Source organism: Perna viridis, chromosome 15 (genome assembly GCF_037379345.1).
Source record: "Perna viridis isolate PV_CMFRI_1.1 ecotype Kerala chromosome 15, ASM3737934v1, whole genome shotgun sequence".
Lineage (NCBI taxonomy): Eukaryota > Metazoa > Mollusca > Bivalvia > Mytilida > Mytilidae > Perna > Perna viridis.
The window spans coordinates 9,687,217-9,700,303 of record NC_142459.1 but is presented as its reverse complement, the minus strand read 5'-3'; the positions used below and the strand labels follow the sequence as shown (position 1 = coordinate 9,700,303).

Genomic DNA, 13,087 nt, shown 5'->3' with positions numbered 1-13,087 from the left:
AAAAGGTGACAGTTGGCTGCATTAGGGAGGTGCCCGCTGATTTGAGTTAAATTAAATAGAGAAAACAGTTGGGCATATTTTGAAGGTGATCGATGATTTGAGGTGACCGGTAGACCAGGAAACAAGTAGAAAGAGAAGTGAGAACTACATAGCAGTCTGTCTAAATACACAAAAACACACATAAATTATTCAAAATACTTACTTATCATCAGACAAAACTAGAAATGCCATTATTATTTGTACATTCATTTGTTAAAAAATTGCCAAATTTTACTATTGCCAAAATAACCTGCCATACAATGTTATAAATGAAATCTATTGATAAAGCCTCTTTATCCTCTTACAGCTTACACCTTCCTTATATTAGAATATACAGACAAAAAACCGAACTTTATAACCTTGCTTTTGTGGAAGATCACAGAATGTAAAATACCTACCATCTAAATCATCTCTAAATGTTGTAGCCTTCAGCTTGTTCGTGTATGGACCAGTACCATTTACATTAATGGCGGCTATCTTGACCTGGTACTGCGTGCTCTTTTCCATGTCTGTAAGAGCATACAGACGACGGTTGCCATCAGTGGTAACAGTACGACTTCTGGCATCCTCACGCTTCTTGTAACGTATTTTGTATCCAGTAATAATGCCGTTTCTGCTCTCCTCTGGTGGAGGTTCCCATCTTAAGATTAGGCTCTATAAGATAAGACACAAATAGTAATAATGCAGTTTCTGTTCTCCTCAGGTGGAGGTTCCCATTTTAAGATTAGGCTCTATAATATAAGACACAAATAGTAATGATGTCAGTGTCTTATAAAAAGCAGGAACTGTTCTCCCTTCTGGAGCATCTGAGTTCCTCCCTGGTGTTTAGTAGGGAATAAACAACAAATCCTGTAGTAAAGAACAGGGATGATTTTATGAGGTCAACAAACAAAGCGTAAATTGGCAAAATCTTAAGTAAATATACAGTAAAAAAATAATCAAAATGGTAAAATCTGGATTTGAAAAAAAGGAATTCTGTAAAAAGCAGAAAAATCTTGTCTGAGTAATGATTGGAAAGACAAATAAACGACAAATCCTATAGCCGCTTGACGAGATCAGCATGAGAAACTCCCTCTTGTTTAAAAAAATATGTAATAATCTGTTTATCACTATTTTGCTGAATTGTAAGGTATTAGTTTTCTTTTATTTTTAGTTTTCCTGACCTAAAAATGTAAGTTTTATAAGCGCTGCAAATTTCCTTTCAGGACTTTTTTTCGTGACGTGCTACGTGATATCACGTATGTTGTGCAGCTGTGATACACATCATTTGAAAAAAAATCGTTTAATTATGATGGTCGTGTTTAAAATTTGTGGAATAATTTAGGGATTTATTAATTTCAATCGGTTAAGTTACTGTATTTTATCATTTTCCATTGTAGACTAGAAAATATGGTCACATGTTAGCCATTATTTCATACGCAGTAAATGAACAGACAGTTATTTGGGTCGTCAAATATTCCTACGCTGTTGCTTGTATGTCGTGCGATGACATAGAAACCTGCGATAATTTTCATTCTCGCTCAACTGGCGTGAGATTGAAAATTATCGTATAGCAAGATCAAAGGGATTCTAAACAAAATAGCGATAATAAAGAATATCATACATTTGGGTTTGAACAACCAATTGTGTGAAAGGTATAGCCCAAAAAAATAGAAAATCTGAGGTCAAAACAAGGAGAAATTGTGAAAAAATAACAAAGAAAACTGAAAATGTACACACAGAAAAATAAAAGTGTACACCCTGCTAAACACCTGGGAGGAGCTAAGATGCTCCAGAAGGGAAAACAATTCCTGCTTTTTAAAAGACACTGGCCATGATGCGCTGTGAAGTCAACTGTCATATTGGAAGAGTAATCAAGGGAACCAAGGTTCTAGCAGTAAACAAAAGAATATAATCCAGGGACAAAGACCAGACATGGAAAACAGACATACACAACAAAGAACATAAAGTAAATCATACATACAAAGTAACAAAAGCAAATGAGCAACTCAGACTCCACTAAAAACTGGGAGCATGGACCCCTTCTTGTTTATTTGAAATTAACAATCCATATTGGTAAAAAACAACTAAATTATAAATGAAAAAATGAATGCAAACCTTTCCTCCTCTACAATTTACTTACCGTAGAACTAGCAGCCTCCAGAGTCACATTTTGAGGAACGTCGTTAGGCCGATCTGACAATGTTCTGGCTGTTATTTCGTCTGAACTTCCTCCCTCTCCGTTCTTGTTGACGGCCAGGACACTGATACTGTACTCTTTAAATGTCCTCAAGCCTTGTAATGTGTGACGTGGGTTTATTACCTGAAAAAGATCAAGTTTTTATTGCATAAATACATAAATTAAAATGCTTTTGTATATGCATTATACTTGATTGTTTAAGGAGGCAGATCTAGGGTAAGGGGCATAACTCATGAAATCAGTGATATGTTAGCATCATACTCAATTTCACCAAAGCCTCTCAAGCTTTTGTTTGAAGCAGAATAAAATGAATCCAAGGTCATTAGATGCTTACACAAGATTGATGTAAAATGCTGAATACAAACATTCCAATGATTTTTAAGAGTTGTGTCCCTTATCATAGGTCTACCTCCTTAAATTCAATATCATTTCACCTGTATCACACCCTTACTCGGAACATGGTAAAAATATATTATATAATAAACATGACATGGCAAAATTCTATCATGTGCAGTACCAACGGTATGTGATAAGAGATTTTGCCATGTAATATTCAGTATGTATCAAATTAAGTTGATTTTGAATGTTAGAATACTTGATAGAAATTACAAAATTAATTCATAACGACTATATAACAGGGATGATTTTACGAGGTCATCAAATAAAGCGGGAATTTGGTAAAAAAAAAAAGAATTGTGACGGTAAAATCTGGATTTCAAATAGTGGAATTCCGCTAAAAAGCAAAAAAAAAAAAAAAATCATCCCCGATATAAAATTAAACTTCTTGACCAATACAATCCGAAATGTTAAAATGTCACTTCAACTAACAGGAAAGTGATTTTTTATACGAGGAGGAAAGCACCTATACAATGTTAACCTTTATGCCAATAATGTATATGTAACTTATGTAATGATTATTTAATAGATCTGGACACACGGATGACGGCTACTTTAGTATTTGGGGCCGCTGGACCCCCTCATTCTATTCCTGGTGGCCCCATTCCTTTGACTGGAAAATTCAAGATCTTCAGTTTGGAAATTTTTAAATCCAGATTTTATTTGTATCTAACAGTGATTTCAAAATTGTTGCAAATCTACCAGAAGTTTACATTTATAATACACTCTTGTCAAATTTAAAGGATGTATGATTTAATGAAGACCGTGTTCATGAACAGAGACAGGTACTTAGTTCGTATGATGCATATTTTAAAAATAAAATTAAATGTGTTATGTGCTATTTTACTGCAAGGTGTACTTATGGTATTTTTGTGCCTAATTGAAGTTAAAAAATTCCCAAATGAACTGATGGGCAGCCATTTGAAAAAAGTTACAAAATCATACCTGGGACAGCAATAAATCATAATATCTAAATTAGCAAGCATAAAAAGGTATAGTTATGTTTTTTAGTGGCTGTCTTTGTAAGAATCATGCAAAATCTGAAAAATGTGATACACCCCAAAAAAGGCTACATATTTTTATTTTTATAATTAAGTTGTTTTATGGGTCTATACTATGAAATGTGTAATTATTCATTCAAATCTCCCTGCTCTTACGAGATAATCGACATTGAAAATAAGGTAGATTCTGTTGTATTTGAGTGCCATGTACAGTTATCTCCCTTAATTTTGAAATCTACAGTGCATTCTATGTAATTTTTATCTCCCAAGAGCATGGGTTATATGAAAAACCACCTGTTAATTTCTGTTTACTATGACATTTCAAACAAAACATCAAAAATAAAAATATGTACGCTTTTTACCCATGAATCACATTTTGCATGATCCTTAGCTGGAGTGCTACTTAATCAATTACCCAAAAGTTGAATTTTGTTGTTTACATGGGTGGAAAATCTTGCAAAGATAGAAATCATATTTATTTGGAGTCTCATTCTTGATGGTATAAATATCTGTTGCTAAATCAATGTTTGATAGCTGTTAAACAAACCTCAATTTTATGTTCCTGTGTTTCACCAATCATATAGTACGTCAATTTATACTTAGTTATCTCCCCTTTAGGATGTTCTGGTTCCTCCCATGTCACTGTAATGACATCAGGGCTTCTACCTACAGCCTTTACATTGGTTGGTGGTGACGGAACGTCAACTACAAAATATAAACCATTTACTGTTTAGTTTAAAAAATTTTTTTTTTAGGAACCAAATAAAGCACAAGATTTTGCAAAAGACATGTCTTCACATGACTGTATAATGTGATAAAAATGTCCATAATAATAATTTTGTAATGACCCCAAACTTCTTATAACCTTTTATAGCAGATTTATAGTAAAACAAAATATAAAAATAAAAATATGTAGGCTTTCCAACCATGAATCACATTCTGAATGATTCTTGTGTGGAGTGCTATTTAAACTTTCTGACACATCCATATTATTTTGTGATATTGCATGGTTGACATCATCTGTTTACATTCAGGATAAAAGTGTTTCATGCAGCAAAATTATGACAGTAAATATCAGATTGGTCAAATTTAATTATTTAGATATTTGCCTAAATTTTCTCACTTTATAAAAAAAAATTAAACAATTATGTCAATTTGGTGCATACATTATCATGTTCTATGAAATATTTAAGACATATGAACCTCTGCCACGGGCCTTGGTTAATATCTCTATTAAGTGTGTCCACAGAACTTGATATCTAATGCACTCAGCTGCCATATTTGTATAAAATGTCTGATTAAAAAAGCTATTTCAACATGACTATATGTTTACTGTATTTGCAACAAATCGGTGATTATGTGATTACTGGGGCCCCGTGAGGGTCTGATAAATGACCTGTTTAGTATCGAAAGAAAAGTACCAATCCGAGTAAGGGTGTGATACAGGTGAAATGATATTGAATTTAAGGTAGACCTAGGGTAAGACACAACTCTTAAAAATCATTGGAATGTTTGTATTTAGCATTTTACATCAATCTTGTGTAAGCATCTAATTACCTTGGATTCATTTTATTCTGCTTCAAACAAAAGCTTGAGAGGCTTTGGTGAAATTGAGTATGATGCAAACATATCACTGATTTCATGAGTTATGTCCCTTACCCTAGGTCTGCCTCCTTCAACAATCAAGTATAATGCATATACAAAAGCATTTCAATTTATGACATATGTATTTATGCCTTGGATTCATTTTATTCTGCTTCAAACAAAAGCTTGAGAGGCTTTGGTGAAATTGAACTTACTATCTCTTTCTGTTTTGATTGTTTTTGTTGTGAACTGTAGGCTGGGGCCATGACTGTTGTAGGCTCTGATCCTGAACTCATACGTTGTGTCTGGCTTCAGATGCTGTATATTTGCTTCTTTCAATGTAGTGTTTAGAACCCTCTCCCTGAAATTAACATCAAACTTTAAATTTTTGAGTACTTCTCCATCTATGAATCAGTTAAAGTGTATATAAGTTGTGGCACATAAATGGAAAAAACACAGAGACTTTATTACTTTTACCAAGAATTTATACCTGATAGCCTCTAGAAATAACCATCAAATTGTTTGTAAAATCTGCTTTTTTCAAGATAATGATAGATCAAATTTAGTTGAAATGCACTAAGGAAAAATGGCTGGAAAATTTTCCCTTCTATAAGCAATCAAAAATATCTTCTTCACAGCTTCTTCAGGATATTAAAAAAAAAACAATAACAAAAACAAAAAACAAATTGAGAATTACGATTTGGCACCTGTTGCCTGGTTCTTACACAGAATAGAACTTTAGACAGTGTAAGATTGTGACCTTGAAATGTACTAAAGTTCCACTGTGACCTTGACCTTAAGTTTTCATAAGCATTTATGTATCAAGTTCAGTCTAAATCAATCAAAACATTTTGATTCTAGCATGCACCAAAATATACCACAAAATGTCAGACTGCTTTTCTTAGATCTATAATGTCCAAGCCGCAAGTTAGTTTGGGAAAGTCTAGGTAAATTATTACCTATTTTCTTTGTACAGCTTCAACTTGTCCATTTCAGGTTCCACACTTAGTGAGTTATAAAATATGTTTTTTTCAACAATATGAAAATAAAACTTGTAATATTTCAGATTTGGATGTGCAGTTTAAATTGTGTAAGCTTTGGCAAGTATTAAACACAAATTCACAATGCATAGTTATTTTGCATATAATTCCGACATAATAACAAAAGCACATAAAATTCATTGAAAGAATCCTGATATCATCTCAATCATCATCCTGCCTCATCAAATTTGATAAAACAAGATAATTTAGTCGTCATACAGGAACCTCCATCTTCAGATACATGTTCATCTATGAACCAAAATGCTTATATCAACAACATAGAACAGGTAGGAACCATTATTCAATCATATGACCATAAAAAAGCCATAAATAATTTTTATCTAAACAATTTAAGCAGTTTTTTTATGAACTTTCATCAGGTGATGGAGCACACCTGCTCAATGAAGTGAGAATTGTTTAAAACATCAAATAAATTGAAGTTTTTGCACCACTTCAGCTAAGTATTTCAAAATGCCATTTCATTTTTTATACAGTTGTTATGTGTTTTGTTTTATGTTATGTCTGAGAGCTAAAAAAATCATTTCCCAACAAATAAAATATTGGCTAAAAGAAAAGAAATAAAATTGGAATTCGAAAAGTATTTGATAAGAAAGAAAAGAAAGAAATAATGATTTAATGAGAAAACTTAATTTTGAGAAAAATTGAAACAGATATTATCTGAATTTCTAAATTTTATGTTTACAGCAATGAAGTAGCATTTAAAACAAAAGATCTGAGGTGAAAGCTCATGAAGCAATGAACCTAAAATGAACCTCTTCTGAAAATGCAAGTGAATGGCAAAGTTTCATTTACAATTTGCAAAACATTTCATTTATGAGTTTTGCACCTAATCATTCCTAAATTTATGTGGAAGAATTATCAGTAGTCTCACAAAAGAATACCCCTCACTTTTATTAGAACTTTGAAAATGTCAATGCTCTTACTCTAAATAAATAAATTCTCAGCAACTGTAGTGATAATATGTATGTTAAAGAAGACTTCTAATGGCCATGATTGTTGAAATTGTTCTCTTCCTTCTTCAATCACAACCTCACAAAGAGTTATGCTGTCTTTTTTTTTGATAATTCTATATCTTTCTTCATTGGAATTACTAAAAACACCGGTACATATAACACTAATCCTAACTGACATTTTCAACAGTAACGTAGCACAATAGCTGATTTTGCTCTGATAGAAAAACATCAAGAAACGGCCATAAAAATCCAACTGGAGTCAAAAATCATTACCAATACTTATCAATTGGTGAAAAAGAGGTTTGAAAATTACATTAAATACTGTCTGCAGACAATAAACAGTCCCGAGCCTATTGTAACTTCTCGGAAACAATACATTATGTACATATAAACGTTTCCAACAGTGTCCCAGGAGGCAAATGTATCGCTGTGTCTTACAGACTGTATAAAAGTAAAAAAGCATTTTAATATGGTATGTATGGAACAAATGATTTATGATCCAGACTTGTAAGCACTAGAGAGTTGATCTACTTATAAGATACTGCTACACTCTGATTAGAAAAGGGGCTGTAACTCCCATAAGGTTAGTGTGTAAAGTTCAAAAGTACACTTTTCTTCAATTTTGACCATTTTAAATGGTAAAGCAGGATTTATGTTGACATTTTTAAAAAATTTGTCAGAAAGTTCATAAATTATTTTCCTTTAACTTGACAAGCAGGAATATAAAAAAAATTCTGTTATATAGTCAGTCGGACCCTATGAAGAAAAATGAAGCTGGAAAAAAAAATTACACTGAAAGCCAAACTGATGCTCAAAACACTGGTGTGCAATACTAAAGCAACATTTGGCCCTGTGGCTTAAAGACCAGTGCACTTTTGCTGTCCAAAATACTGTAATACGGGTGCTAACTTTGTCAATCTTTCTATTTATATGGAAGATTTTACTGTAAGGATTGTTTTCAACATTGTTTAAAGAGTAATCAAGGGAACCAAGGTTATAGCGGTAATCAAAGAGTAATCAAGAGAACCAAGGTTATAGCAGTAATCAAAGAGTAATCAAGGGAACCGAGGTTATAGCGGTAATCAAAAGAATGTAATCCAGGAACAAAGATCAGACATGGAAAACAGACATGCACAACAAAGAACATACAGTAACTAAAATCATACATACAAAGTAACAAAAGCAAATGAGCAACTTGGACTCCACTAAAAACTGGGAGCATGGACCAGGTGCACCGGTAGGGTAAGCGTCCTTAATTAAAACTTTTAATTGTACAACTAGTGTCAAGCATGCATGTGAAAAAATATAACTGACCCTTATAAGCTTAAATCACACCCCAAATCCAACCTGAAAATGTGCACTAACAATTTGCAAATTTGAAAAGTGAAATACTTTTGCCCAAAAGCAGTGACAAATGCGCTGTAATTGATACTGCTTTAACATGTGAACAAGTAACAAAGCAACTGTGTGTCATTTACCTTATCTGTTGTGAACTGTTGAATATTCAAAATATTTAAATTATTTTGTACTTCAATAAACTGTTGAATATTCAATATATTTAAATTATTTTGTACTTCAATAAACTGTTGAATATTCAATAGATTTAAATAAGCTTAATACTTCCTGAAGCAAGTACTGTACAAGTATCTTAATGTATAAGTAAGAGGTAGTAGAACTTTATATTCTGTTAATTTAACCCTGTTGCATTATTATTGCCTGTAAAATACTTGAAATTTGTGATTCTTTCCCCTAAATAGTTTTTATTCAGACTGGCAATCTGTAATGCATAGTTTGGCATGGAAATCCATAGAAGTGAGAGGTGAACACCACTAAAAGTCTGATAATCACTTTTAATGACAAAAATACTAAAGCATCAAGGTTCTACCACATCACATGGAATTCTGTAAGATTTATAATTGCTTTTAATAATTAAATCTGAATAGCTCGGACAGGTCAAATTATGCAACTTCTTAAAATTTATACATATCCTGGTAATAAAGAAAACCACTAAACAAACTTATAGCCAGGTTAAAACAACACATATCCCCTCCTACAGAGCAGGGGTGCAGTCTTCATAGAATTATGTAAATTCTGTAAAATGTGATAAACCTCTAAATATTTTTATTTTTGTTATTAAGTTGCTTAATAGTTCTTAATGATGAAGAGTATAATTATTCATTCCAATCTGTCTGCTCTTAAGAGATAATCCTCATGGAAAGTCCAATAGTTTTTATCGTATCTTAGTGTCATTTACAGAGTTATCTTCCTTAATTTTGAATTGTACAGTACGTTCTGTATAATTTTTACCTCCTATGAACAAGGGTTGTATGAAAGAATAATCAAGGGAACCAAGATTCTAGTGGAAATCAAAAGAATGTAATCCAGACATGGAAGACAGACAACCACAACAAAGAACATAAAGTAACTAAAATAATGAAATATGAAAAGTGATGTATTACTTTCTGTTTACTATGACATTTTATACATAATATCAAAAATAGAAATATATAGGCTTTCCAACCATGAATCACATTTTGCATGATTCATATGTGGAAACTAAGCTACTTAAAACTAAGAGCATAAGCACAAAGGTAAAATCCATCAAAGCAGAAATGTCTAAAAAGTCCTTACTGACAAAACCATCAATCAATCAATCAATCAATCAATCAATCAATCAATCAATCAATCAGTTTTTATTGAGTCTCATACTTATTCTCACTCCAACTAAAGATATTTAGGAGAATTAGCAGTGTAGAATTTTATCTTGAAACCATCTTTAACATATAGTTCATGTCACTCCAGCATTTCAAAAAGGCATGGTATATTCTATGGAGTGGAATCATGGAATGGAGTTATAGTGTCTTGGAGTAAAATTTTGGAAGTAAATTATCACAAAAATTAAACGTACTAAAACTAGACTGTGATAAAAACATAAAAAAATCTGAAAAATGTTAATGAACCCCTCAAGTGCAAGCACAGTATATTACAATACATATTTTAAAATCAAGCATTTAATTACAAATTCAAACTTCACTTTCACTCCAACATTCCTATCAAAGACTCCACTCCACAATTCCATTCCATAAAATAAAGTTTGCCTTCCAATTCCAGGATAAGACAATCTCTGAAGTTCTGATAATTGTTTGAAAAGTGAATTCCAAATCGTCAGATCCTTGTCAGAGACTTGATTGATGAGAATGAACCTTTATGTACATTCTTATCTTCATGTCAAGCTATGAAAAGTTTCCATTTCAAAAATCAGCATTGATTTCTACAATTTTTTGTATATTTATCAATGCATGTTATTTCCCATGTCAAGGGAGACTACTATAAAATGCAGGTGTGGGGAGTTTCAAATTAGGGGTCACTTTTCATGTTATCAGTTTCCTGCTCCTATGTTTCCATGTTGGAATGTATTTAACGAATCAGCATTATTTTCTACAGTTTTTCATGTTTTCTAGGAGAATTATTTATTCTTTACACAAGATTTCTGTACTGTCATTATCTATATGCATTTTCAGTGCAATATCCCTTAAAAAATACAAAACTTTCTCAAACTAATTCGATTTCATACCCAACAAAATATATATCAGAACTGGGATGTAAGAATATTAGTACCTTTCTTCAGATTTCAATTTTGAAGATTGGAGATTTTTACATTTTACTTTTATCAGGGTGACTTACAAAGCCATTTGTTGAGATATCTGTACACAGTATTGCTGTTTTTGTTTTAGTTATAACATTGCATTTCACTTAGATGTGGAGCGACCATATAAATAATATCACGGGCAATGAATAAATCTAATTCTAGAATTTTCCCTTTTAGAACTCAATAAATTAATTCGAGATAAATACTGTAATCTGATTGGTTAACTTTGTGCACATGGACAATTTATGTTATTTTTCAATACACAAAATTTTTACTGTTGTCAATTCTTAAATATAACAATTATATTCTAAACGTTGTATTATTTAAGAAGATGATCTGATCAAACAATCACCAAAAGAACTTTAATTAAGTCTCTTGGTTAGATACTATTAACCTCAGACTTTGTCCTCATTCAATATCACTGTACCATGTTTTACATATAATGTATCATCCCTTTAACAATGATGAGATATGAGAAACAACAGGGAAACTGGCAGATCAGAAGTAAATAAACAATTAAAATGAAAATCATAATAGTAAAATATTGATATGTAAAGACAAAAATCAAAAGAACAAAATCATATCACTGTCATAACCAGTCCGTAATTTACAATTACAAACCTCTGAGAATCCTTTTCTTTCCAGAAGACGGAGTAAACCAATTCCTCATTTCCATTTGGTCCCTTTCTGTCTGGAGCCCTCCATTTCAGTGTGACAAACTGTTTGGATATGATCACTCCTTGGAGATTTCTTGGCTCTGACGGAAGGTTCATGCTGTTTCCATAGTTACCACCTACATAATTTGGTATTCTGTAGTAGGATGTGGTTGGGATAGGTACAGCTAAAGGGAGGGGTGAAAAAAGGAAAGAAACAACATAAGCACAACATCTAAACTACATGCGAGGAGAGAACTGATGCTCAAATATACAGAAAACAATGCATTCAATGTACCTGTGTACTGTGTGTAATGATGTCAGGGTTCGTTCATCGTTCATCGAAGACCAATAGATGGCCTTGGGCTGACATTTTCATCCCTATGGGGTTGTGGTCTATTTGATATACACACCATGCCTATTCTTGTTATATATTGTTGTTGGGGGTTTATATTAATGGTGGTCCAAGCCCTGGTATTCTCCTTTCTAGACTGAGGATTTTTCAGTTATTAAGGTCTGAGACCAGTTACCCATATCATTGATACTGTATTGATAACTTTTGGTTTTCCTCAAGTAGGCCTCCAATCTGAAACTAGGAAAAGTTCAGGACCTTCCATCCTTTAAAGTAATTCCAGTAAACTCATACATTCCATTCCAATAAATCCAAGCAAATTAAATAGTAGATTCTAATCCAACTTTTACAAAATATAGGGTGAGTAGGAGTATTTTATTTTTTATTTCTTATTTCTTACCAGATATTTGCCAGCCTTATTTAAACTACTGTGAAAGTATCATTTTGTGGGTTTGATATACCACGAAATTTGGATCCCAACGAAAAGGAAATATTCCATTCGTTTGTATGAGGAGTTGTCAAATCAACGTATCCAAGAATCAACGAACTGATCATTCCCCCTAAACTATGAAAATTGCTACCTACGAATAAAAGTACTTTCACAGTATTTGAAGTATAATTATGTTCTAAATCAGTTTCAGAGAATAAACATTGTTTTAGTCACGAAACAAATGAAAGACTGGCGTCTTTTAGTATCTCAATACTAGAAAATGATGTGAAAAAAGTCTAGATTTTGAAATTCCAGCCTCCAATTTTAAAAATTTTTGTGGGGCAGCAGGGTATGAGAATTTATTAATTAATTTTATTTGGCCTAAGTGAACTTCCAAAACTTTAAACAAACATGGTAATCTGATTATATTTGAGCATTTATGAAGATAATAAAAAATATATGTAACTAATGATCTAGTACATTTTATGTATCTAGTACATTTTATGTAGTAGAATATGGCTCCATCTAAGAATCAGGCAGAAAACAAACCCAGCAAGTTCATTTTTGAACAGTAACTAAATTTGTGATCATGAAGTAAAGTGAATATTAGTCTAAGAAATTTTTAAAGTTTTTCTTTGATACCTACAGGCCTCATTTTCATAAAAATAACAATTGAGGATTTCCTAAAATATAGTAACAGCTAAAATTTTGACCAATCAGATTGCTTGAAATTGGTAATTTGAAGAAAACTCAATATATTTCATTAAGGAATAATACCATTATAAATCAA

At 32.1% G+C, this 13,087-nt stretch overlaps 1 protein-coding gene across 12 annotated transcripts in view; it reads right to left on the bottom strand.

The window, feature by feature from the left end:
* The window catches only part of LOC148596864 (neogenin-like), a 108,949-nt gene that overhangs the window by 23,195 nt on the left and 72,667 nt on the right, over nucleotides 1-13,087 (bottom strand). For 8 of the 12 annotated variants that reach the window (XM_088564420.1, XM_088564430.1, XM_088564429.1 and 5 more), the window contains 6 exons: nucleotides 11,484-11,703; nucleotides 8,692-8,706; nucleotides 5,415-5,560; nucleotides 4,163-4,320; nucleotides 2,162-2,341; nucleotides 438-693 (listed from right to left, as the gene is read on the bottom strand). In XM_088564420.1, the coding sequence (XP_088420546.1) occupies nucleotides 438-693; nucleotides 2,162-2,341; nucleotides 4,163-4,320; nucleotides 5,415-5,560; nucleotides 8,692-8,706; nucleotides 11,484-11,703 (975 nt within the window). The remainder of the gene's footprint in view (nucleotides 1-437; nucleotides 694-2,161; nucleotides 2,342-4,162; nucleotides 4,321-5,414; nucleotides 5,561-8,691; nucleotides 8,707-11,483; nucleotides 11,704-13,087) is intronic. The other 4 variants (XM_088564423.1, XM_088564427.1, XM_088564425.1 and 1 more) reach the window with 2 other exon arrangements.